This window comes from Castanea sativa, chromosome 5, assembly GCF_040712315.1.
Source record: "Castanea sativa cultivar Marrone di Chiusa Pesio chromosome 5, ASM4071231v1".
Taxonomy (NCBI): Eukaryota; Viridiplantae; Streptophyta; class Magnoliopsida; order Fagales; family Fagaceae; genus Castanea; species Castanea sativa.
The window spans coordinates 59,473,937-59,501,577 of NC_134017.1; the positions used below are offsets into that span (position 1 = coordinate 59,473,937).

The 27,641-nt window shown below is 33.2% G+C and overlaps 3 protein-coding genes and 1 pseudogene across 4 annotated transcripts; 2 read left to right on the forward strand and 2 right to left on the reverse strand.

Annotated features, from left to right (window-relative positions):
* Window positions 1-514: 514 nt before the first annotated feature.
* LOC142635526 (uncharacterized) lies at window positions 515-1,882 on the reverse strand. The gene has a single exon (XM_075809666.1). The coding sequence runs from the start codon at window positions 1,776-1,778 to the stop codon at window positions 648-650; it is 1,131 nt and encodes a 376-aa protein (XP_075665781.1). The 5' UTR covers window positions 1,779-1,882; the 3' UTR covers window positions 515-647.
* Window positions 1,883-6,983: 5,101 nt separating this feature from the next.
* Window positions 6,984-10,373, forward strand: LOC142635527 (lysine-specific demethylase JMJ14-like; annotated as a pseudogene).
* Window positions 10,374-11,964: 1,591 nt separating this feature from the next.
* LOC142635528 (zinc finger BED domain-containing protein RICESLEEPER 2-like) lies at window positions 11,965-12,981 on the forward strand. Its single transcript, XM_075809667.1, has 3 exons — window positions 11,965-12,206; window positions 12,317-12,662; window positions 12,823-12,981. Exons 1-3 carry the CDS (start codon window positions 11,965-11,967, stop codon window positions 12,979-12,981), a joined length of 747 nt encoding a protein of 248 aa, XP_075665782.1.
* Window positions 12,982-19,873: 6,892 nt separating this feature from the next.
* On the reverse strand, window positions 19,874-27,034 carry LOC142637238 (gamma-soluble NSF attachment protein). 2 transcript variants are annotated; one of them, XM_075811519.1, is made up of 9 exons: window positions 26,828-27,034; window positions 26,638-26,705; window positions 26,456-26,540; window positions 26,185-26,343; window positions 25,311-25,448; window positions 23,877-23,955; window positions 23,275-23,354; window positions 20,771-20,900; window positions 19,874-20,161 (listed from the first exon to the last, which is right to left on the reverse strand). In XM_075811519.1, exons 1-9 carry the CDS (start codon window positions 26,872-26,874, stop codon window positions 20,057-20,059), a joined length of 891 nt encoding a protein of 296 aa, XP_075667634.1. In that variant the 5' UTR covers window positions 26,875-27,034; the 3' UTR covers window positions 19,874-20,056. The 2 variants fall into 2 exon arrangements, with proteins under 2 accessions (XP_075667634.1, XP_075667635.1); XM_075811520.1 differs by having other exon boundaries at window positions 19,949-20,175; window positions 26,828-27,007.
* Between the last annotated feature and the right edge of the window lie 607 nt (window positions 27,035-27,641).

Genomic DNA, 27,641 nt, shown 5'->3' on the forward strand with positions numbered 1-27,641 from the left:
ATAACAATTGAGTTGATGGTTTTTTATTGGTTCTCATCTAGGTTTGCCATTGTCATTTGTTCATCATCTAGCATTCACAACTTACTAGCTGCAATATTTTGTGAAAATTGGTGTGCCTCTAGAATATCTGTTAATCTCCACCAATGAACACTACAGTTTCTCAGATTTTGGCAGCACAACTATTGTTTCTCGCAGAAGCTTTTAGAAAATTGAGGGCAGGAAATTAACAAAGGCATGGAGTTTAAAAATAAATTAAAAAAATTGTCCCCAAACAGGATAACTAGCTAAGATTAAGGAAATTGTTCCTCAAAAAAAAAAAAAAAAAACTAAGATTAAAGAAATGAGATAAGCAAAGAAAAACAGAACAAATCTGTTGTAACTTGTATAACTGCATGGTGTTATTACAGGATTCATGTCAATGAATACACAAATTTATGTTCAGCATGATCACAAGGCTTCTGTTCTTGAATCTTGATCACATGCTTGGTCTGCTTAATTTTGCAGAGATCAAGATTCCTCCAAATTTAGAACAAACCCATCAAAGAAAAGTCATAAAAAAAAAACCCCCCCATAAAAGAAACGCTCAACAAAGACTCCCTCAACGTGACATTGATGCTTGCCTACGTATATATACGCACATATATGCTCTATAGCAAACCAGCGCAAACAATCAAGAGGAAGACAATCGAAAACTCACTGCACAAGGACAAGCGCGCTGCATCAGCACGTGATATTGTTGAGCCATGATCTGCAGGTGAAACTTGCAGCTGTGGCTGCTGGGGTGGAGGTTTGGGCAATGAGAACCCGAGCCCATCGGTGTCATGATCGCCGTAAATGGAGTAATCAAGAAGGGCTGCAATGCCATGGACTGTGACGGCATTGGTGGCGTAGACATCGGGTCGAGTGATGGGAGAGTCGTTGAGGGTGAAATTGGTGGCAGAGGTGTTGGTGATGAGGATAGTTTCGTCTGGTAAGAGAGTTGGGAGGCGAGTGTTGGTGTTGAAGAGGAGGAGGTCAGAGAAAGAGAGGCGCTGAGGGACTATGTGGTAAGGTAAGAGCAAAGGGTCCATGTTTGTGTTCATGTTGAGAGAACCGTCTTGGTCTTGTGGAATGAAGAGAGTTGCGCTGATTGCGAGTGTTAGCGGGTTGATCATTGAGATAATATTTGCCCAGTTGGTGAAATCACTTGCGCCTATTAGTGCATCGATTATGTTGTTTATTTCTTGGGAGGATTGTGGTTGTGAGGGTGATGATGGTGGTGGTCTTGGTCTTGATGAAGATGGATGAGAACGTGATTGTGGTGGTGGTGGTGGAGGTGGTGATTGAGATGGTGGTGGTAAAGGTGGAGGGTGTCGTTGTGGGGGTGGTGGAGGGTGTTGTTGTGGGGGTGGTGGAGGAGATGGGGAAGGTGGGGATGGAGATGGTGGAGGTGGTGGTGGTGGCGATGGTGGAGGAGGATATGGTGGTGGTGGTGATGGAGATGGCAGAGGGGATGGGGGTGGTGGGGATGGAGATGGTGGCGGTGGTGGAGGAGGGGATGGGGGTGGTGGTGATGGAGATGGTAGAGGAGGAGATGGGGGTGGTGGTGACGGAGATGGTGGTGGTGGTGATGGGGGTGATGATGGCTGCAGCGGCAGCGGCGGTAGTGGTGATGGTGGTGAAAAATGGGTGGTGTTTGGGGATGGGGTTGGGGAGGCTAAGGTGATGGTGAGCAGTAGAATAGAGATGAGGAGAGAAAGGGAGTTGGCCATGAGTGTGTTTCTTGAAAGGTGAAACATTTTCTTTTTTTCTTTATTTCTTTCTTTCTTTAGAGAAGAAAAATGAAAACTGAAAAATGAGTATTTTTTTTGTTGAGTATGGGTGGTATATATAATTGTAAGGTGAACATATACAAATCATGCGTGAGTTTGTGTTTTTATTTGAATCTAGCTTCTAAAAGTGTAGTGTGTAGAGAGGATTGTTTTGGAAGATGATCCAACTAATTTCTAACCGACATTTGTTCCTAACTCTTCCCGCCAATTACCAAATCATGCTAGTTAGTAGCTAAGGGGCAATTTGGAGATTAAAAATAATATCATTATTTTTATTTTATTAGAATAATCTCACCAATATATATATATATATATATATATATATATATATATATATATATATATATATATATATTTGTTAATTTTTTGGTTTAACCCTATATACGATAATATATATTTTTTGCGTTCATAGAACTTTTCAAAAGCATAATTTTATTTTAATTTATACTAATTTCACCTTTAAAAAACGAAGAAGAAGATATCTAAATAAATTGTAATAACATTATTATAAAATAAAGGAAAATTTAACAAAATTACTACAATTTTACATTTTCATTAATGATTGTGCTATTCCATTTTTTTCTTTCTCTTCTATCAAGAGACAAAGAAAGTCGTGAAATATAATTCATTCCATGATCCATCCAATTGAAGAAGTGCAATTCATGATTATCCCACTAGCCTTCAGATAAGTAGTTAAGTTTTTATTTATTTTTTATTTTATTTTGAGAATCTTGAGAAAGGATAAATAATTAAGTTAAACAAAAAATAAAAGCAAAGGAATGGTCGAATAAATTTTAAATTTAATCAATTCATCATAACAATCTTCATGTACTTTCAACATTTTAACTAAATTACATGGTTCTAAGGGCTATGGGTCAACTAGAAATGCATTAGTGAAAATAACAGAAATAGCCCTTAAAACTATTCTCATTTTTGGAGAATGCAACTCTATACTAATCAATATCAATATCAATATATATATAAAAGCAGAGACCTCATTGTGTGAGGGTCTAAGCTTTTACCAAGTGGCACCTCTTATGAAGTTTCTCTACAATCATTCAACTCTCCCATTAATTGACTAAGTTTAATCCACAACTCTCTCTCTTCTTCATGTCTTTTAGTTTACCAAATGTTTCAGTTTTTTTTTTTAATAAAAAGGGATACCAAAATAACTAATGAGATCAAGATAGATAATCTTCTAGCAATTATGTTGCCTAAATTACACAAATCCATATATTTTATTTACTATAATCATTATTATTTATTTTATTATATGGGAATCCTTATTATTTTATGGTGATGAATTTACATACAAATATCTCATAAACAAAGTCTCCCTCTTCTGTTAGTTTTTTTTTTTTTTTTTTTGGTATGACAAGTTTTTACATTAGTTATATAAAGAAGTTTATGCCTTTATGATTGTGTAGATGCATTAATCACAACTTGCCTCCAAAATGATGTTTTGGTTTTTGCCTTTTTGTTTTCACATTATGTATATTATCAAAACTCTACTATAATGATTAATGTAGGATTTTCTAAACCTTTGACTCCCAAACCTCTCTCACGCTTTGCCTTCCCCTCTCAACTTTGACCATATGCCTCTATTCTCTTTCTTTTTCTCTTAAAAAAAAAAACTTTCTTTCTCTTCAAAAAAAAAAAAAAAAAACCTTTAATAGTTAAATTTTCTAAACTACTGCTACTCTAAAATTTTGTTTCCATACTCATAATTTTTTTAAACACCAGGCCAATGGAAGAAACCATTGCTCTTGTGATCTTTTGTTGTAGCCAGTGACTATCCATCACACATTGGCCTTGACATGTATGAGTTCAAGCTATTTTTTGTTACTTTCAAAAATTCATTTCTTCACTTACAATCGGTAGGGTTAAAATCGTGTAATTTTGTGTTTTTCTATTTTCTTTTATAGGTTGTGTTATCATGTATATCAATTTCCAAAAGATGCTTGAAGTCTAAAACTAAGAAGTCGATAATTGTTTATTTAGTGTAAAAGTCTCATTGTCATTGTCATTGTCATTGTCATTGTCCTTTCAAGATTGTTTAATCTTAGCATATGACTTGAGTAGGCTGGTCTTTTCAAAATAAAAAAAAGCTAAACATGTTGTAAATCATAAATTGGATTATAGGGATCAAGTAGTTATCATCTAGGGTGGAGGGGTTTTTTTTATATATTTTTTTACACAATAAAAATTTTACTCTTGCCAAATCTAAGTGTATATGTGTGTGAAACTCTCTCTTGGAAACTTGAACCTCGGCCCTTACCCCCGTACCCCGTACCCCATATCCCATAAATACTTATACTTGTGGAGTGACCATTATACCAAGGGTGTGCGGTGGTAGGGTGGAGGGGATTTAGTCAATGACAATCGAATTTGCAGAGGAAAAACAACACGACTATTCAATCCGCATTAGACTTCAAAGCTTCTTTCTAGAGTAAGTTTTTTGATATTTCAGTAAATAAATACAAATTGACTTTTTTCCTACAATAAATTGAGTTTTGGGATAATGTTTTTTTTTTTTTAGTTTTGGTTTAATGATGATTGTATAATTCTATATGTTGTGTGTGCTTTCTTTTCTATGAATTTCAATAATGTATGAATTGAGGATTTTAGCATTTGGCTCATTAAGGTTTTTTTATTTTATTTATTTTTTATTTTTTATAAAAATTCTAAATTTCATCTTTATTTCATTATTTTGTTTAGTTTTTGTTACTTTTTGTAATGAACTCATTACTACCAAAGTTCTATGACAATTATGGTATAATATATGTACAACATTCTCCAAACTTATCTTACATAAAACATTATAATATTATCCGTGCATTGCACGGGTAACTTACTAATCAATATATATATAAAAGCAGAGACCTCATGCAGAAGTGCACGAGGTTCTGCCATGTGGCGCTTTGTATGAGTACTTTTTCGTTTAACCTTTCAACTCCAATCTTTTTATCAATGATTAGTTTAAGCCATAAATGTAGAAAATTAAAAGATTTGGTTCTACTCACTTTTCCAACTTCTTCAACTTATCCACTTTTAATTTCACTAATTTAATAAATGAAAGGTTTTCTCCATTCAATATTAGTTTTCATGTTCTTTTATATATTCCAGTTTCACAAAATATCAAAAGGCCAAAAGAAAAAGAGGACTGGAGAGATAGAGAGACAAAGAGTGAGAAATTAGTGTCAAAAAGAGTATGAAATTGCCATTGGTTTCAGGTGCATATGCTTTAAACTCTTTAACAACACTATCAAATGTTGATACAATGCTTTCATAATATATGGGGTTTCTAAAAGGTATGTGTTTTTTTTTGTTTTTTTTTTATATTTTTGGAAAGTGTTTAATCTTTGTAAGTGATTAAAGTACTCAGATGTAAGTAAACTCATTAACAACACTATCAAAGCTTGATACAATCTTTTCACAACATATAGGTTTTCACAACATATGGGGTTTCTAAAAGGAATTTTTTTTTTTTTTTGGAAAGTGTTTAATTTTTGTAAGTGATTAAGGTACTTAGATGTAAGTAAAATTAAACGTAAGATACGAAATAATATAAGTTTATATTTCCCTGTTCAATTATTGTTTTTATTTTTAATCTCTTGGCATGTATATTTAGTTTTAAGATTAGAAATTATAAACCTTAAATCTTAGATGTTTAGCCTTCAAAAGTTCACGTGTTTTCTTTTAAAAAAAATAAATACTTCAAAAAAAAGAAAAAGAAATAATAAAAAAATTTATATTTTAAATGGTCAAATGTATTAAATAAATATACATGTACACCTAATCAAACAAAAAAGAGCATATAGTGACATTTTTAGAGTCTAATTAATTATGGTTACTTATGGATATATTGTGTTACAATTTTTTATTCATTCATTATTTTGGTTACATATAATACATAATCAAAATTAATTTTCCAAACATTATAACACATATAAGTATTATAAAATAACTAATAACGAACACGCGCATCGCACGGGACATCCACTAGTAATAATAATCCCTGAAACTGCAATTTTAACGAGAAGTCAAGGGTCACCATGCGTCCTGAATTTTTAAATAAAACATTAATTGTATACATGTAACAATATACGATTTGAAAGATTGGGAGTTTTATATCTTATCCCTCAAAATTGGAAACTGGTTCAAAGAACCATAAAAAAAAAAAAAAAAATTTGGTCCATATTTTATAGCCCATGGCCTTCTCCAAAGAAAAACTCTTTTTTTCATAACATTAATATTCATTGTTATCTAGACATCCTGGATAGATTCATTCTCGCTATTATATGCCATTTGAGCTTGAAAAGATTAGGAGCAATGGATCAGGAAAGACTTTTCTTTGCCTCTATCTTAAGAGGCTACAATATCCATCCATATATAGATCAGAAATTGGAAATGCAAAGACCTATAAGTGTGTCAGGTTTAAGTAAACAAAGGATTCCAAATTTTTTTTATTGGCGAGTCATGTAGATACGCAATTCGCAATGAACTTTGAACCCATGACCTCACCCTCTATTATTCTTGTAGAAAGAAGAGGTAGCACTTGAGTCACAGCTCCTTGATGAGCAAAAAGATTTTTGTCATTCTTGAGTCATAGCTCATGTGCAATAGTCTACCCAATGGTGAGACACTCGGAGCCATACTTGTTTCCCACCCCTTAATTTGTGACAATTACCCTACTTGGGCTTGAGCCATGAAAATGACATGGGATGCAAAAAGCAAACTCGGTTTTGTCGATGGAAGTATCACTGCTTCAATGGCAGTCACTCCACTTTAGAAACAAGCTTGGCCAAGATGCAATAACATGATTTCATCTTGGATCTTGAACTCAGTTTTACCTCAAATCTCAGCTAGTGTTATCTATAGAGACACAACATTTGAGGTCTAGAAAGTTCTCAAGAATCATTTCTCACAAGCAAATGGACTAAGAATTTCATAGTTATACAAGGAGATTCAACTGTGACAAATTACTTCACTGATCTTAGAACACTGAGGGATGAATTACTGAATTTCAAGCCCTTACCATGTTGTTCATGTGGCAAGTATATTTGTGGTGTGGATGACAAGATCAACAATTTTCAACACCAAGATTTCGTTATGCATTTTCTAAATGGCTTGAATGAATCATATTTCCAAGTCAGAATCCAAATTCTTATGATGGAACCCATTCCTTCAATTGACAAATTTTTTAGAGAACTAATTTTTTTAATCATTACCACTATTGCCAGACGAGTACGGATGGAAGAGGAATGAATAGATGGCCTTCCAAGGCATTTCAAGTTGCAAAAGATGGAAAGGGACTATGATTTGGAAAAAGAGAGAGAGTGATGATCTTGCTTTTATGACTTCCACCTATCTGTTGCCAGCTGCAAGTGCTCCCCTTATCAATTTTCATGTCTTAAACATGCAAACCATTTTGTTCATGTGAAGTGGACGATAGATTTGTTCTTATCCGCTACACTATAAATGAGTTAAATACCTTGGTTGCAGCACTGGAAGGAGTGGATTCAGTCCAAGTATGGTTATCAGGGGGCTCTGGTTTGGTTTCTGCTAGTGATAATTAAGGTTGCTTGTGTGGCTAAGCTAGATACGGTAAGTGATACACGTGGAACCAAGTATCTTGATCAGAGGGAAAATTCATCTTGTTGCCAAGGAACTGAGGAGAAGTTGAAAATAAATGTGCCTTGTAGTTCATATAGTCATGTTTCTTCCGAAGTTATCCAGTCTGAGTCCCAGCATGGATCATTTAGTTTAGGCACATCTCACATCAGTATAGTAAGTCATAATGCTATCGTCAATGATGAAACGTTAGTCAGGAGCAAGAAAGGTAAGTTGGGGCTTATGTGTGATGAGCATAAATGTGGGTTGTGACTTGTATCTGATAGCTTTAATTGCAAGGGTGTCATAAATGTGGAGGAGACATTTATGTCAAACTGTGAACAAGAATATGTTCATAGTTCAGATACAGCAAGGGAACCATGTTTAATGCAACAAGATAGGGAACAAGTTGTTTGGATTTGATCCTTTGTTTTCATGTCCCCATTCTAAAGTGCCATCGGACAGCTCATTGAAATCAGAATTTGCGGATACCTTGTATGTAAAGATAACCACGAGGGACCAAAGCCTTCCAATACAAAAGTTGGATCCTTGTGTCAAGCTTATAAATTTGGGGACTGTCATGTTTGGAAAGCTTTGGTGCAGTAAGCAGGCCATATTTCCGAAAGGTCTGCTGAAGAAGCATATTTGCATGGATCTTGTAAAATATTTTTGTGTCAGTTTAGTAGGGATTTTACTTTGATGGTGAGTATACATGGGTATATTCAACTATTTGGTTTCTTTCATACGACAACTTTTACAAAGAAGTCATAGTCCCTCCTCTTCAATCTCATTGATATGTACATGTCACCAGAACATGTCTATGAATCATAGCTCCCATCATAAGCTTAAATTAGTTTATTTGAGCCATGTTACACTTGCCCTGGGCCTAGATTAACTCTAGACAGTCTTGTCCAAGCTTGACTATAATCTGGATGGATGTGCTACTGGGGTAGTTAGTTTGGCATGTTTCTTTCTGCCAAAGATGAAATCATGCATTGCTCTTGTTGTCTTGACCAGTTTGATCAGCATGAGAATTAGTAACCCAAAAAAAAAAACCATTAACTTCAATCTGAATATGTCATGCTCTTTTGTGTGCATTTAGATGTTTAAAGGTGTCAGAACTATGACTTCCTTATATAACTGGGGGAATTGCATTCACTAATGAATCACTAATAACAAATTATACTGGAAGTCTGGAACATTCTTTGTAAGTAATGAGGAGTAAACTCTATTACAACCACAATAACAGATTGTAATTTACTATCAGTTCTTTAAGCTGTTTCTTTATTAACCAAGGCCGGCTGAATACTAAAAGCAATAGATGCAGTCACCTAAGACCCCAAGTAAAAAAAAGGCCCCCAAATTTAATAAATAGTGTTATTTATAATCAATAAATAAAATAATATTATTTTATCAAATGAAAAAAAAGAAAAAAGAGAGAAAAATACTATGTCCATAATATTTTTCATAATACTTTTACAACAAATGCTAAATAATAGGTTGTTACAGTCTGTTATTGATAGTAAAAAAATAATTATAGTGGTGTTTTCAAATATAAAACAAGAAGCAACTTAAAACCTAGGATTTGTTGTGAAAAATATTGTGAATGTTGCACTTCTAAAAAATAAAATAATAATAAGAGTTAAAGTAGCAAACTTTTACTAGTTTTCATCTAGATCTACCATTAACCCTACTCTTTTACTTACCACTATCAATTTGCCACATTAACAAGTGTGAAAAATGTTGTCAAATTTTTTTATATGCAAAATTTCTAAAAAAAGAAATTCATGTTAATTAGTAGTAATTTTGCATCTAAAACAATATAATCAATTTTCGCTTTAGGTTCCTAAATGCATCAAGCCGCCCTGGTATTAACCTCTTGTTGTTAAATAAATTTCCAGGTTACTTTAGAAGAGTCTCCAAGTGAGAATTACACAAATGTCTCAGCAGAGCTGTGCTGGGAAATGGTGCTACAGAGACTGAACCAAGAAATCATTAGTCGGAGCAGTCTAGGAGAACAAGGACTGCCTCCTTCGCAAAGTGTTAATGGGCTTGACATGTTTGGGTTTCAGTCTGTGTCCATTATTGAGGTATGCTACCTTCATGCATCCTTAACTTCATTAATTTTTTCCTTCATATAAGGACAAAACCTAATCCCTGATACTTGGTGGACAATGGGAATGTGTTTCAATTTTTTTGCAATAAAATGTATTTATTTATTTATTTTTTTAATTTTTAAAATTTGTTATACGGATTTTTAATTGAATTGTACTTAGATACATGACCCCAAAAGAAGCAGCAAAAGGATGTAAAATGTAACCTGGATCGTGCCTAAAACACTGTTTTAATTGTTGTTTGGCTTATTTGATAGTTGACTCTTGCAAGCATAAATGTCTTGCTTGCTTGTGCTTGCGCGCACACACTTGCAAATGCATGTACACTCTGATTTATTTAGTTATTTTTCCAAATGTTCATGCGCACGCAGATGCATATATATTGATTCCCATCATGCAATGTCATGCATCAAATGTTCTTTAGCTTATAAATTTTATATCTGGTACTACAAAATTGGTCTCAGTCTATCGAGGCTCTTGATACCAATCATCAATGCATGGAGTACTGGAATCACAGGCACATTAGACCTTTAACTACAGACAATATTAGTGATGTCAACAAATACTCTTTTGAATTGAGTTGCTCTATAGGAGACACAAAAGAAAAAGATTTTGGTATCAGTTTGACAAAGCATGACCCTGATAATCCATCTGAAGGACCAGGTAATAACTCAATTGATGAAGACGAACATTTGGTACTCGAAGACTGTTAAAGAAGGCAAGTCCAGAAGAGTTGAGAATAATGCATAGGATTTTCTGCAGTGAGTCACAAAGTTCTAAATGGAGAGTGGCATTCACATCATTGATAGAGGAGATCCAGAAATCCTGTACATAAATTAAGGAGAAATAGGTCCCCATCATTCTTTTCATTCGATGTAGCTTCTTATTCCAGTTAGTCAGATAGGCCTATTCTTTCAAAAGATCCATCAATTAGGAAGAAATATCATGGGTTTGAGTTGTGCAAAAATATTTGGAATGTGGCCACTCATGACCTTGACAGAGTCTTGATTTAATGATACTGATCTCATTTACCAATTGGAGTTAGGCTGCTTGTAGCCTTGTATATTAGAAAATTTTACTAACCATTCTGGAATAACAACCATTTCAGTTTTACAATGTGTGTTGATACGGTTTTGGTTTACATATCTTATTGTCTTCTCACTGTCATTATTTCTATATGGTTCTACTAATCACTCTCTGACGTGACACCGTGCAAAATTTCATTTAAGTAGAGTTACCAAAAAGGTCAAGCACAATAGTTTGGTGCCTCTATGGGATTGTGAATGACACGCCAAAAAAAAAAAGAAAAAAATTGCACATGCAAATTATTCGAGAATTAGTCCTATCAACCCAAAACTAGGCTTTTAAAAGTTGAGCTAATGTTTTGTTTATTAATAAGTTACGCACAGCGCTAATGGATTCTCTTGAATCCATTACTTCACCATCAATCCCATTAATATGAGAGAAAAAAGTAGCAGTTGATTAATCTGAATATAGATCGGAGAGTAGGCTCCATATGGCATTGAAACCAAATGAATTGAAATTCAGGAAAAAAAAACATGAAAATAGTGAGTGTGAACCTTGAGGCTTTATATTTCCCTTTATTTATTTATTTATATTTTTGGGTCAAACCCATCAATGAGCTTAAAGTCTGGCCTGCTGAAAGTGAAGATAAGAGGACTCTTGAGTGATTTCACAACAATTGAGTTGATGGTTTTTTATGGTTCTCATCTAGGTTCGCCATTGACATTAGTTTATCATCTAGCATTCACAACTTACTAACTGCAACATTTTGTGAAAATTGGTGTGCCTCTAGAATTTTTGTTAATCTCAACCAATGAACACTACAGTTTCTCAGAGGACAGGAAATTAACTAAGGCGTGGAGTATAAAAATAAATAAAAAATTGTCCCCAAACAAGATAACTAGCTAAGATTAAAGAAATGAGATAAGCAAAGAAAAATAGAACTGCATGGTGTTATTACAGCATTCATGTCAATGAATACACAAATTTATGTACAGCATGATCACAAGGCTTCCGTTCTTGAATCTTGATCACAGCTTGGTCTGCATAATTTTGCAGAGATCGATATTCCTCCAAATTTAGAACAAACCCATCAAAGAAAAGTCATAAAAATCAACCCCCCCCCCCCCCGCCCCCCCCCAAAGAAAGAAACACTCATCTAAGACTCCATCAATGTGATATTGATGGTTGCCTACGTATATACACACACCTATATGCTTTATAGCAAACAGGCGCAAACAAACAAGAAGAAGACAGTCTGAAACTCACTGCACAAGGACAAGCGCGCTGCATCAGCATGTGGTATTGTTGAGCCATGGTCTGCAGGTGAAACTTGCAGCTGTCGCTGCTGGGGTGAAGGATTGAAAGTAATAGAGGACTTCGTGATTAAGATCTGAGAAACTATGAAATATCTTAAAGTACCAGAGAGTAGAATGTGCAGATTTGATGAATGTGCCAAGATAGTTGGTACGAAGAGAATAAAGGATTTACGTTTAGATGTGTGTACGAGATGGAATGCAACATATGACTTGATTGACAGTGATACGAGATATTGTTCTATGTTGAACTGTTTAGCAGAGAAAGATGCTAATTTCAAGCATTGTCCATCAAGGGATGAATGGAATAGAGTTGAAAAGATAATTCGGTTTTTGAAACATTTTAATGACATTACAATTCTATTTTCTAGAACTGATTACCTTACAACAAATTTATCTTTTCAAGGAGTATCTCAAATTGAATTGCTCTTACTTGTAGAAATGGAGAGAGGCAAGAGTCGTTTATCAATAATATGGCAGAACAAATGAAAGGTAAATTTTACAAATATTGGGATTGTTATAGTGTAGTGCTAGCTTGTGCCATTGTTCTTGATCCAAGGTATAAGTTGGATTATGTGGACTTTACTTTCAAGAAAATAGAGCCAATTGAACACATTGCTGAAATGAAGGTGGAGAGCGTTCAAACTACATTGTATAAGCTTTTTTCAGAATATAAATGCCCCAAGCCTATGGCCACTACAAATGTTTCATCTTGTGTTGGGAGTTCTAGTCATACTAGCGGTGCTGTGGATGATCCTGATGATCATGAAGATAAGGAAGATAATGTAAGTGAATTGCATTTTGTTTGGTATATGCTGTGCTATGTTTTTTTAATAATAAAGATTGTAATGTTGTGTGGTATTATTTTTCATTGCAATTTTTTTTAATGATCAAGAATTTGAGCAATATGAAAGTGGTTGTGGTGCCAAAACAAAAAAATCTCAGTTGGACTTGTATTTAGAAGAGGCTAGATTTAGCAAAAAGAAACATTCAAAGTTGGAAGTTCTCTCTTGGTGGAAAGAGAATTACAATCGGTTTCCAGAGCTCTCTTCAATGGCAAGGGATCTCATGAGCATTCTTATAACTACTATTGCTTCTAAATAAAGTTTTAGCACCGGAAATTCTTTTTTTGCTCTGTATCGAGCACGTATTTTACCTGAGAATGTGAAAGCTATGTTGTGTACTAAAAGTTGGTTATATGAATTTGAAGGTAATTTAACTTAGTTATAGTCATAATTATACAATTTTAATTCTTTATTAATTTGCTTTCATGGTACCTTAAGTTATATTAAAATATTGTATTGTAGATGAAGATGCTGATGAAATTGGCCAACTTGAGTTACAATTTGCAAGTATGAATATTTGCAGTGCTGAATCTACTACCAAAGTTGAGTAGATTGAGATTGAGGTGTAATTCTTATAAAATATTTACTTATTTTTCTTTACTTAATATGTTATGTTTATTTTTAAAACATTTTTTGTTTAGCTTCAGGGGCAGCTCAACAAACTTTAAGGCCTAAGACGATATATTTAAATGGGGCCTTTTTGTTATTAATTAAATAATATTTAACTAGTTTTCAATATCATAATTTTTATATAACAAAATTGCATTCTTTTTATCTTGTAATATGTTTTTTTTTTGATTGAACAAATGCTAAAACTATAACAAATTTTATGGAAAAAAGTACAAATGTTATAGCAATGAATATGATTAATGACACTTCAAAAATATAATAAACAAGTATTTAAATGAATGATGTTAGGGATATTAAATTTTACAACATGATGCTTATAAAGATGTATCACCAAGTAATTTAAAAATACATTTAATAGGTTATTGACGTCTACAAATCATATTAATTGTCACATCAATTTGTATAAAGGTTTTAAAGTAAAATTTATAATATTTTCCTTTCTAAATTATTTCTTATAATTAGTGACACATATTTGTAAGCCCTATGTATTTAAAATTATAATATCTCTAGCATTACTCAATTCTTTGGTACTTCTTAAAAGTAGAAGAAAAATGCAAAAACTAATTTTCTATCCTATATCTCAAAAAAAATATTTAAAAAAATATATATATCTCAATTTTTGCCCCAAAATTTGGGGTTCTTTCTCTTGTAGGGGGCCTTAAGCAATTGCCTAAGTGGCTTAAGCCTAAGACCGGCCCTGTTTAGCTTATGTTTCTAAGTAATCTAACTTTAATATTATTTTAAGTGCAGCAAGAACATGTGCACTTAAGGAGGTTGATAACTTGACATGGTCCTTGACGGAAAATTATTAGGTACTCCCGGAGTATCATAAATGCTACTCCTCCCTCTCACATGAATGGTGAGTCCTACTATGAATTTAATTAGTGAGACCCACTATTTATGTGAGAGGAGAGAGTATGCATTTATGGTATTCCGGAAATGCATAATAATTTCCCGTCTTAGACATGTAGTTTTTTTTTTTTTGGGAATGATATTATTAGTGATGTAAACTTAAAATATATACTTTTTAGTGCTCCTTAAGATCTCTCTTTTTGAAATTGTAAACTTGTAATTACATGCATTTTGACAGTGAGTTATTAACATTGAAAACTTTTTCCATCATGAATTTATAACTATAAAGAATTTTTGTCATTCACAAAACTGTCAAAATTGTTTTTGATTTGTTTAATTGATTTTATTCATTCTCTCTAAATAGGTTGTCATTGATTTTATTCATTCTCTCTAAACAGTTTGTCATCGATTTGTTTTTGTAATTAAAAAAAAAACTTGTTTGAAAAATACAGGTCAACCCGACTCGCGACCCGATGACCCGACCCAACCCGTCTGTTTTGCCACGTCTAGCAATAATGACAAGAACTTCAAAGAGAACACTAGAAAAGGCAGGTTTGTATGTAGTCACCGTGGAAAAGTTGGCCATATAATGGAGAAGTGCTATAAGCTTGTTGGGTATCCTCTATGCTATAAGCAAAAGGGAAGGCCTTCAATGGCTAATCAAGTCTGTATTGAAGGACTTATATTTGTGGAGTGATTATTACACCAAGAGTATGTAACATTCATTAATTAGATAATGACATTACTTTAAAAAAGAAGATAGAGAGACCCATTATTATTATTAATATTAATTATTATTATTATTATTATTATTATTTTGTATGTTAACAGATGGCCTTAGAGTATTTGTTAATAAACTATTTTTAAAAAAGTTTTAATATCACTTTTACGGAAAAAATTAATTTTTGTAATATATCCAACAAAAACAACATCTACATCCACACCAATACACATCCACTATTGGTGTGCTTAAATGTTTGTTTATCTTTTAATGTGTAATTTTTTTTTTTTGGTTATAAATAGCCTAATAAATTTCATAGTTTAGAATATGGAAGATTTATGAATATATAATATGAATTATATTTCATAAGCGTTTGAGTGTGCTCCAAAATTGACCAGACCTGAAAGTGTCGTTTTCTTCTTTATACCTAAGAACAACTGAACTTCCTGAAAACATTGCCAAAAATTGTTTCCATATGTTTTTATTTGAAGCCTACATATAGATTTGTCAATATTTGAATATAAGAATAGGAAAACATGAAAATTCAAATGCCAATATCTAAACTTATTAGGTTGATTATACTTCTTCCTACTTTGTTTTTAATATACAAATCAAGTTTTGATCATATATTTGTCTATGCCTTAACTATCTCCAAGCTTGCAGTTCCTGCTTTATCCCTACCGCTACAAAAATACACCAACAACTAATCCAATCTTTGTGTAGGTTTTCCCTGAGAAGATGCACTGTTGTGCAATATTTAAAGATAATTCAACTTGGATTTTGGTGTGTCCTTTTTTCTATTATTAATTTAATTGATTCTTATTTCAATGTAGTTGTTGGAGTCGAAATGTGTTTCACATGTTTTTTTACATGTTCACACATGAATGCCTAAATTAGGTAAGTCTTGAAGTGTTTAAAACCCCAATAATCCCCCTTAAAGTGTATTGCAATTGCTATGCACTACTGTGTGATCTATTGTTCAAAGTGCCAACTACACGCTCTTATCCATATTATAATTTTTATAATATAAACATATGAATTAACAATCTCTCGCAATATAGTTTTAAATCAATTTATGTATTTTTAAAAAAAAAAGGAATAAAAGGTGTAAACTGTCTAATAAATTCACTAATTGACTTAACAAATTTTCATATATGTTTTTGTTTATATTTGAATAAAAAACATATTATGGTAATATTTATGTTTATATCTATGTTAGTTTTTTTTTTTTTTTTTTGAGAAAGATGTCTATGTTAGTTGAATGTTATATTCTAAAATGTTATTATTATTTTTGTGATGTCCCAAATTAATTTGATATTAATAGGTGTATGTTGATGTAGTGTGTCTTGTCTCCCACATGGCCATACACTTGGGGGTGATTTGTACTAATTTTTAAAAAATGATATGACAGTTAAGCAAGTTAACTCCATGTGGTCATTTGCAAAAACCATTGAATTACTGAATGAGAAATTAACTTGTAACATGCCCAATTGAAGATAGTTTAAATTAGCAAAATCATAAGTACCACACACACAAAAAATATATATATACATATACATATATACATATATATATATATATATATATAGAGGCATGCTTAAACTTTCTTTTTTTGGCACATACATTCTTTTTACTTTTTTGAGAAGAATGCTTGAGACATTTTTCTCTGCTTTTCTTCCTTAAGAAAGCTGTTCAGACTTGGAAACGAAGGTTTTCATAACGTCTGCTGATTATGTATAGACCATGACACCATGTACAATTGAAAAGTTTTTTTTTCCTTCTTAAAATAGCATATATTTTTTGTAATCTGCTTAAACCCCCTTTATAATTACAAAGTAAATTAATTTTTGTAATATATCCAATAAAAATAATACATATCCACTATTGATGTACTTGAATTTATTTTATTTTCTAATAAGTAAATGTTTTTGTATAAATAACCTTTTTTAAGAACTAACACCTAATAAATTTCATAGTTTTTTTTAATACATAGTTAAGAAATATATAAGGATTATGAATATATGATAAGAATTATAACATTATAAACATAAACAATAACAATAACAATAACGTTAACAAAAACAATAATTTTTGTTGGCATTTTTTAAGGCCAAAATGGGAAGGTGCTCCTTATTTGGAAAAAAAAAAAAAAAAAATTAGCGATTTGTCCATGTTTTCAAATTATTTAGGGAAATGTTCCTATTTTGGAACTCGAGTTTCTAAAACTTGAGTTTTTTTTTTTTTTTTTTTTTTTTTTTTAAACTCGATTTTCAGATAATTGAGTTTGGTGTGATTTTTGATAGGCCAACATTGTATTGACCCTGTTGGTAACTTAATAAAATTAATTAGCCAAGTAAAATTAATTATATTCAATTACATACAATAAGCGTGGTAGCACAAGAAAAACACATAATAACTAAATGTAGCGGAAATTAAATTTGATATGGGTGATTTGTTTATGAATGGGAAAAACCACTAAGGCAAAACCCCACCGGGTGAATTTAAAGTCACCACTTTCGAGAATCCACTATTATAAAAAGCAAGCGGTTACAAGTAAAATGAATCTCAATACTGAATACCAACTTACAGTTGAACCCTTACCCCAATACCCAATTGCACTTGTAATGTAGTGACAATCTCTCCTTTCGATGCATGACTCTTAGTACGTGACTAACCAATCGATGCACGGATCCCAGTACGTGACTAACACACCAACTTGAAAAAGATGTTAGTTGCAAAGTTCTTCAATTTATCCAAACGATGAAGATCAATAAGCTCATTGGTTACAAAACCCTTGACGCAAAGACGCAGCAACTTCTACAAAGAAGATGAACTAGGACAAATTGTCTCTAGTTACAATTTGAGTAAATAATCACTTTGCATTAAGTTGCATTACCTTAGACAACCCTTAAAATAATCCTTATATATATGTTTAACGTTATGAGAGAAGAAAATCTACACAAATAACTTAGATATGCGTGAAACACAGGAAATCTAAATTTCATAATTCTCAATAGATATAGCTTCTGTTGAGAGCTGTCAAGAATTATACATTAAATCTTAATAGATATATTTGTCAAGATATCTGTCGAGCTTTAATGAACAACACTTCTTCACTTGATTTTTGAACAAACTTGCATGGTTTCAATACTAGACTTGAACTCTTATTTTTTGAAGTATTAAATACATCCTAAATCTACCCAATTACAAGAAAATTGTATTTTATCAAATGATTAGTCAATTCTACATAACATATGTTTTAACAAGTTTTACATATGTCCTAACAATTTTTGGCATGGGTGAGGTCGTTGATGTGGTGTTCTCCTTTAAAAAAAAGCCACATGGGACTCAATTTTTCAAAGTCGAGTTCCTTGAAATCTTTTTGAACTAATGGAACTTGATACTTTAAATACCGAGTTCCACACAAGTTTTTTTTTTTTTTTTAAATATCTAAAGCTTCTCCGTTAGCTTCTTTCTTCCTATTTCGACATTTCCTCCGCTTAGCTCATCTCTGTTACCAATCTCGCCCTCTCCTTTGGCATTCTCCATCTCCTCCCAGTCATAGAAATAGATCGTGCGATTGTCAGAGATACTCATCATAGCTTGGTCTCCAATTCATCCTTGCATAGCCCACCACCGTCAAATGTACTCTCTCTCTCTCTCTCTCTCTCTCTCTCTCTCTCTCTCTGTGTTTTCCTCTTCCATTATTGGGAGGCAATCTTCATTACAATGACCTAGCCACGTGGATGCACTTAGTTTCCAGAGTGGAGGAGATACCGAAATAGGAAGAAAGAAGCTAATGGTAACGGAGAAGCTATAGATATATATATATATATATATATATTTTTTTAAACCTTGCGTGGAACTCAATATTTAAAGTATTGAGTTCCATTATTTCAAAAAGATTTCAAGGAACTCAACTTTGTAAGAATCAAGTTCCACGCAACTTTTTTTAATGGAGAATGCCACATCAGAGGCGTCCACCGTGGCAAAAATTACATCAAACTTGATTTTCACAAAACTCAAGTTCCTAAATAGAAAAATTCCCCTAAATAATTTGAAAATATGGACAAGTTGCTAAATTTTTTTCAAAGAAGGGGCGTTTTCCCATTTTGGCCCATTTTTTAAATTGTAGCTTCAAAATATAAATTAATGGCCTTTTAGTAATTTTTTTTTTCTTTGTATTTTCCCTGACTTGAGGGAGGGAGAAGTAGTGACATTTTGTTGTCTCATACTTCTTAGTTCACACATTTGGTTGACTTATCGCTGGAAGTAAAAGGAGGGCATTATACTTCGGCTAATAATCTAATCTTACAATTAACTAACTAGATTGAGGTAAAGTTTAAGTGTGCATGTTCAAATTTAAGATTCAACATGTAGTTTAAGAGTAACCATTGGTCCACCGTGCACTTTTTGCACAATGGTCACTTCATAAGAATAAGTGCTTATAAGGTGTAACAGGAAAGGGCTGAAATTCAAGATCTCTAAAAGTGAGCTTCACACATATATACACTTAGATTATTCTAGAGCAAAATTCTATCTATCTCGAAAAAAGACAAAAAAAAAAAAAAAACCTTTTGGCTTTTAATATTCTCTTTAAAAGAACTCTCGTTTTCCCTCTTCAATCCCCGAGTTGATGAAAAGATTATGCTCTCCAACGTGACACAGTGATGCTCTCCTTTGAGCTATAGATATTTAATCATACAAATTTAAATTACAGTGTAGAGCACTTATAATTCTTTTATATATGTTTATTTTCATAAATAAATGGTACCCATAGTAGATTTTTTAATAGTCTAATTCCATCTTTTGGTTGCCTGTGTTCAATGAAATTTAGAAACAATGGCGAAGAGATCCCGACACAAGGACGATAATTCCTTTCCCTTGAGCAGGAGGACCCAAAATTCCATGCTGTGCTTAATCTAGGCAAGGAGTCAAGAATGCAGTGTGAAGCCATCATAAACATAAAATTTTATTTGGCTACACTCTGGCTACTAAAACTTCATCAGAGAGAAGAGTTTGCTTCTTTTAAAGAACTCATACTGTTTACATTACAAACCTCAATCAATTTTCATATTGAAATAATATCCTTTACACAAACATGCTGTATCCACACACGATCTTTGAGAAGTCAAGTGAGGTCATTTTCATCCAATGGCTCTTCTTGCTCTTCTGCAGCTTCGGTCTTTAGTGCACACACTTCTCCTGTAGGAAGTTTCCTTGCAAGCCTGATGATCTGAGTCATTACACCTGAGTTAAATATATGCAAACTAAAGTGTACTTTCCAGAATAAAATCAGTATTAATGATAATAGCAGTAATAATTGGTAGAAGATGTCAAAACATAATCCACAGTAATCAACATTCAGGTAAGGATTTGTGGTAATTAAAAAAAAAACTAGGGATCATTTAGAGGGCCATTTTATATGAGGCAAAGAGATTTCCATAAATGAAAAATGACAACGTAAAAGTTGCCACTTTATGGGTTTGGTGCAATGGAAAAACATGCTATGTCTGCATGCCTGTGATTTGTGAAGTATATGAGCAGTGTCCATTTCCATGCAGAAAAGTTGGTCGTAATTTAGTAAACTTGAGATTAGAATTTTCAAAAAAAGAAAAAAGACATGGTATCAGTCATATCAGAAACTTGCAACAGTATTAGCAAGTCAAATAGTTCCATTCAGATACATAACTGTTTATCAAGTCCTACACTTCAAAGAATACATCCAAAATGTATTTGAAACAGATTAAGCATATCAGAACTCACAATGGATATGGTAAATATGTAAGATAGCTTAAGGCAAATTTGAACAATTAACAGGGTACAGCTGAATTGACATTCTTACCACATGGTCAAGATTAGAAATTGTGCTTGACTGACCCAGCCGTTTGATTTCTTCAATGTCACCTTCTGAATAGGCAGAAAGAAGCTTACTAGCACAACGACCGTGGTCGTTTCTCAAGAAAACATCAATCCTACAAAAGGAAAAAAATCAGGGAGTCTGATCAAAAGAATGCTTTGGAGGGAGAACAAACAAAATTACTTCAGAATTTATTATTTCATAATTTCTTCCAGATTTCATTTTTGAATTTCAAACCATATTTATTTTTTGATTTTGAATGGTTTTAATATGGTTGGAATTTTATAGGATGTAATTGTCACTTAATGTAATCCTTAAAGCCTATTAAAAAGAGTCTCCAGAAATGGTTTGAGGTGGTGCAATTTGAATAAAAAAATTTCTTAGTAGAGATGTTTCTCTAAGCTTGCTAGTGATTCCAAGCACCATTAGGTGGTGAGGCCTAGGGTTTCAGGTATATTCTAGAAGAAGAAGCCAAAGATTTGTCATGTTCTTTCATTTCCCTTGTTTCTATTTCCACCCTTGGTCCTGCATCAAAATGGTATCAGAGCAGACCTTAATCCAGTTTTGTCCAAAAACAATTTTTTTTTTTTTTGGGTAAGTAATAAGATATATTGATACCAAAAAGGAAGCACCCCAGTACAGAGGGAGTGAACAAGGGGATAGCAAATTAAATACAAAAATTGCAAGAATCTAGGAAATCAATAGAAGAAGGGAATGATTGGTTTTGCAAAGCAAACAACCAATCCAATAAAGTTCTAAAAAAGAAAAGCTTGAGGTCCGGAATAGATCTCTCAATATCTTCAAAATAACGACTATTTCTCTCCCTCCAAAGACACCACATTAAGCCATGAGGAAGGATGGACCATATATAACCATTTCGATGACGACCAAAGCTGCCTTGCCAACACCCTAACAGCCCCAAAACAGTATGCGGCTCCACACACCACAATACCTACAATCTGCCACCAACAACCATTGTGAACCTGAAACTAAGAATACTACACCAAACCACCATATGGGACATATTTAAGTGAAGTACTCCCTCCATAAAGTCATGAGAAAGTCATACCGCATCTTGATGCCCCACGAATTTTGCACCGCCACCAAAGCCACTGCTGCCTCTAAACAAATAGTGAAGGCCACTACCACCAATTCTCAACAATCTGTGAAGCCCATCGACCCTCTCCATTCCAGACTTGAAGCCTTAAAATTCCCTTAGGAAACCCACACCTTAAACCCATCAAATAAATCACCATGACCCCTCCCCTCCCAAAAAAAAAAACTCACAAATGATCCATCACGACTAACAGCAACCCAATAGAGAGAAAATAAATTGCCCGCTAACCCATATCACTCAAACCCATAGGCATAGACCAGCACAACCAAAGTTATTTCAGAATTCATTATTTCCTATTTTCTTCTAGATACCTTTTATTTTAATAATTCAATATTTACAATGGAGTTGAGGGACTTGAAACTTGTTTGTCTCCATTGAAAACATTAGAAGGTGGAAATTGAGCTGCAAGGGAAATGAAAAGAACATGGGATGTGAATTTTGACCCTTATTTCTTGAACTTTGAATTTGGCTTTGACGTTGAGAATTTTATGGGATGTAATTGTGCCTTAATGTAATCCCCAAAGTCTATTAAAAAGAAGCTCCTAGAATAGTTTGAAACAATGCAATTTGAATAGGAATTTTTCTATTAGACATGTTTCTCTAAGTTTGGTCGTGATTCCAAGCACCCTTAGGTGGTCAAGAATAAGGTTTCAAGAAAATTCTAGGTGGTGAAGCCAAGGATTGTCTTTTTATTTTATTTTTTTCCTTTTCCCTGATTTCGATTTTCCACCCTTTGTCCTGCATCATCCTTTCTAGTGGAAATTCATGTCATAAGAAAGGAATGGATTTGTTATATCAGAAAATTACAAGATTACAATTAGTTCTATGAGCTCTATGTAATGTGAAATGTTCTTGGTGCAAAAGCACATCTTGACAAAGTAGACCATTTCCTTCTAATTGTTTCCAATATCAGAAGTTTGGAGCAAGTTTTTTGCTCATTTGCTTCCATCATGATGTATACCACAACTACCAAAAGCCTTGTAGTTCAACTAGTTGACACTTCCTGGTGTCTCCAAAAGAGACATCCAGAGTTCAAATCCTCCCTCCCCCAATTAATGAATTATAAAAAAAAAAAAAGAGGATCTATACCACAACTAGTTGAAGAAGAGTCCAAACTCCAAAAGCAAAAGTTAAAACGACAATAATTGGACTCAGTCATCCTTTGAAGAAAAACGGATTGTCAGACGGGAGAGAGATAGGTGATAATAGATAGCAGGGTGATGTTGATCTAATTTGAAAAAGGGGAGGGGGGAACCAAGTAAAAAAAAGATTCCACCTATCTTTTGGGTGCACTGTAGTATTCCCATGTCCTAAAATTCGAAAGCTAATAAAATACCTATATTACTGAAGCTGCAAGAAAAAATGTACTTACTGAGAACAGTCATTATAGCACTTCTCTGCTTGCTTGAAGTCATGTGCATAGAGGTAAACAATAATTGCGCTAAGATATGCCTGAATACAAAAAAGGTATGTCAAGGCTGATTTTAATGCAAAAAGACTTTTTGAACACGACAATATAAACAATAAAACACAGAGGCTAACTCTGCAAGAAAATATAATTTGCCTCCAAGTACAATTGTGGGAAAACAACAATTCAGTCTATGGTCATTTTTTGAGATATCACATGGTAAAAGCAGAACCTGACAGATATTATTGGCTTTTCATTTTAACATTTACATACCAGATGGTAAGGCAAGAGAATTTGATGGGCGAGAACATACATGCTCTAGAGGGAAATTAGCAAAGGAGTTCAGGCGCATCACACTCCAGTTAAAAGCATCAATAAGGAGTTCATTATATAAAAGGAATTTAAAGAGGCAGGACCAAAAGAATGTTATTAGAACGAAAAACCACCGCCGGGGGGTGGGGTGTTGTGGAGGGTTCTCACATAACCATGGAAATCAATGGAATGAAATCACTAGACACATAATTTATGGCTATAAAGAATAGAACACCAAAACAGAATTTTTTGACCTTGCATTGACTATTGGTAGCACTGCATTTATCAGCTGCTAAGCCCCATCTCAATAAGAAAGTTGCAGCATCTGTATACCTGCAGGTAATGAAAGCAGTAATTAATACTAAACTTTAAAACAGAAATTAAATCCATAAGCAAAATAATGCTCAGAGAATTTGATTTAAATCCTAAATTCACATCTTAATAAATAATGCCCACGCATGCTGGCAACAGTAAAACTAACAGTCTAACACACAGCCAGGTGATGTCTAAATACAGACCAAGGGTTCTTAATATGCATGACAGATTATTACATGAGCTAGACAGTTGGAGTGCAATTACTGGCAGTATCAATGATGCTACAAGCTAATGTCAATATGACAAGAATTAGAAGTATCAGACATGTACCTTCACGGAAAGGCTTTGAGGGGTTAGTGGCATCCGTACAAATAAAATCATGCAATGTATATATAATTTATATGTGTATGTCATCAACTGGACCCATGTTATTGATGTCTGAACATAAACTTCATTCAAATTGCATATGCAACATGAGTTGCCAATTCACGCACCTAAAACAAACATTTAAGACAAGTGTGACGTCTAAAAGAAGTGCGCATACAATTTTGTTCTCTTTTTCTGTCTTTCTAGTTTCCAATTACTGAATCTCTAGATGTTACATTTCTTGATCAACTGTGATATATAAAATTTAACATTGTATATCTGAGACTTAGGAAGATTCACAGGTCAGTGACAGTTTTAAAAGCTGACCTGTTTATCACAAGGTACACATGCCAACCATTAATTGCCGAGCAATCAAAATTACAACTGTAATTTGTGCACATGGCTACAAGTTACATTTTTCTACACAAACATGGTGTTGGACACAGCAATTCTCATCAATCTAAAGACGGTCATATGCATAAATTGTGTTTTGTGAATTTATCGTGTCAAACAATAAATTATATACCATACAGTGATATTTGATTTTTTTTTTTACAAGCACAAGAACTGTAGATGGTGAAAAAAATTGAAATTAAAAAATCTATAAAAGTTCCTTGACAACAATGTTTAAGACCATTATGTTTTTGCATATATTTAAGGTAAACGAAGGTGAAATATTTTATATAAGTCTCTAAATGAGTGGTGAGCACAGTTGGGCCCAAGTTGTGTATCACAAAAGAAATTGCATAGAAGAAGTGTCTCACAACTACAATGAACTTGCATTTTACCCAGATATGAACCAATATATAAGGCCAGGAAGGTTACCTTTTCAAAAGAGTATTTTTTCATGCAACTTATGACTGTGTGAAGTTAATAGAAAAGAGAACTAAGAACTATATTGGAGAAGTACGCACTGTTCACTTCTTCCACTTGGTCATATAAATAGATGTTTTACCATAGTTAGACTTTGTATAATGAAATTGAATGTTGATACTATCCAAACTTACTTCTCAAGCTTTATATAAACACATGTAGCAGCACGATATAGATCAAAGGCCATTTGTTCCTTGTCATCCTCTTCAAGAATAGAACAAGCTTCAGTGTAAAGTTGAATAGCTTCATCAGGAACAGCATCTTCAAGAGCACTGTAATAGAAAGTAATACTTCAGTTAGTTTGCCAAAGACATTCCAAATTGAATGGTCAAACTTGGGAAGAAAAGGGAGGAAAAACATGGACAAGAGGCTATAAGGTCAGTTCTATGATTCTATGCCATACGGAGAAAGGAAGTAGAAGAACAAACAGGGAGACTAAAGCACAAGAAAAGACACAGACAGAGGCATGCATATTCATACAAGTCAGTCTCCATTGGCATAGGCATGCATATATATTAGTAATGAAACTATTTACAAAGTTTTAGCCCACCTTCCTCTTTGTTCTATTGTAAAGAAAATTGAGCATTAAAGAACTTGGAAAATAGTGAAGAGATATGTTGAAAATAGACAAGAAATGAAGTTCCACACCAAGTAATGGTGGTCTCAAAAATTCAATGGGCACTGATAGGCTCATTATTTCTTTCACATGACATTTGAAGCACAAAACTATCATCCAAATTGAGCCATCAATGTAAACGGGACAACGGTGAAATCAATGTTACAATTTCATAAAATTAATCCATTTCTATTCTTTTCGACCATTCAATTATATCATAACAAGCGAGGAAGGAGGATTCAAACCCTGGTTCTCCTCACAACAAAAACCAAGCAATGCCACTAAGCTACAACTACAATACATGAGGATGACTGCCAAATTCTACTCACAATTAATGCAAAACGAAAAAGGCACAATGAAATCAGTATATATAAAAGAGTAAATAACATTACCGGGCACCCTTTGCAAGAGCATCGGACGCGGGTTGTGGTCTGCTGCAGACCATGTAAAGCTCAGAAGCCCTTTTATAGAAATCAGCAACTTCAGTCCAATTGCCTACTTCTTTAGCTAAAGCCGCAGCCGACTCCATATGCTTAGCAGCATCCCAGGGTCTTTACCATAATTATTATTAACTTGTAAAGGACTTAACAACAGCAGCAACAACAACAACAACTTCATTTAACAACATAAGAAATGAAATACTAAGTACTAAAGAGAGGATACGAGGAAAGCATTTCTTGTCCTTTGGAAGCCTTTTCAAATGCAATTTTTGCTTTTTCATGGTTCTTGGCGACCCTATATCCAATAGCTACATACCAAAGCAATAAAAATGTAGAAAATCAAAAACAAGAATTGATATAATTTTGTATTGAATAGTAGTATAGAGGAGAAAGTAGGAAAAGTACCGGCTTGCTCGTATAACTGGGTAGCAGATTTCCAATCGGCACTCCACCTTGTAAGACTCAGTTTTGTTCTGATTATAGAAGAAAATGATTGTGAAAAATAGAGAGAGAAAAAAAAAATAGCAGTGAGAATCAAGAATGAAGAAAAAGAGATAAGAAGAAGAAGAAGAAGAAGAAGAAGAAAAGGTAATACAGTTTGTCGGCTTTGGCCATCAACTTGTTGGGATCGGAAGAAGCCATAGTGTATGAGCGATGAAGTATGATGAGGTATGAGCTGATTCCGTGGTTTTAGTTTTAGACCCAAATCAAATCCCCTGATGCTGATGCTGATGCTGATGCTGATGCAGTTGCAGTTTGCACTTTTCCAGTTTCCAAATTCCAGCCTGTTTTACTTTCTTTTATTTATTTATTTATTAAACTACTCTCCTCTCATCTCATCTCATCATCCAGCCTTTTTTTTTTTTTTTTTTTTGGAAAATAATTTTTTTGTTTTTTTTGTTGAGAAACTTATTTATTTGATCTCTGGAATCATTATAAATTAATTTAATTTTGGCTTTTTGGTATCGTCTAGCTCATAATGTGGTGGTTTAAAATATCATTCGTACACGGTATTTCTTCTGTTTCAATTTGTTTGATCTAGTTAAAAAAATTCAATTATTTGCGAAAACATTATTAACTATCTAATCTTTTTAAAAAGTTAAAAATTTCTTAAATTATCCTAAACAATCTTATCAAAAAATTATTTAAGAAAAAAAAACATTTCTAATATTGGCGCCAACTGCCAAGCGAGAAGGAAAAAAAAAAACCATTTAACATCTTATCAGTATTTACTCTATAGTTATGTAATATATTTAAAAGTATAGTTGGAGGAAAGATCTGTCCTCCCCTTCCTCCAAAAAAAAAAAAAATGGAAGATGAAAAGATTAACTAATTTATAGTTATGTAATATATGTGGATAATCTAATTTTGTATTTTAAAATAAAATATCTCACGTGAAACTTGACTTT

Coding starts and splice junctions, on each gene's coding strand:
- LOC142635526 (XM_075809666.1), bottom strand. CDS start 1,778: ATGTTTCACCTTTCAAGAAACACACTCATGGCCAACTCCCTTTCTCTC.
- LOC142635528 (XM_075809667.1), top strand. CDS start 11,965: ATGAAATATCTTAAAGTACCAGAGAGTAGAATGTGCAGATTTGATGAA. Junction 12,207..12,316: donor AGAGTTGAAAAGATAATTCG/GTTTTTGAAACA, acceptor TCTTACTTGTAG/AAATGGAGAGAGGCAAGAGT. Junction 12,663..12,822: donor ATGAAGATAAGGAAGATAAT/GTAAGTGAATTG, acceptor AAAAAATCTCAG/TTGGACTTGTATTTAGAAGA.
- LOC142637238 (XM_075811519.1), bottom strand. CDS start 26,874: ATGGCTTCTTCCGATCCCAACAAGTTGATGGCCAAAGCCGACAAACT. Junction 26,706..26,827: donor ATGGCCAAAGCCGACAAACT/GTATTACCTTTT, acceptor TTCTATAATCAG/AACAAAACTGAGTCTTACAA. Junction 25,449..26,184: donor GCTCTTGCAAAGGGTGCCCG/GTAATGTTATTT, acceptor TTTCTATTACAG/TGCTCTTGAAGATGCTGTTC.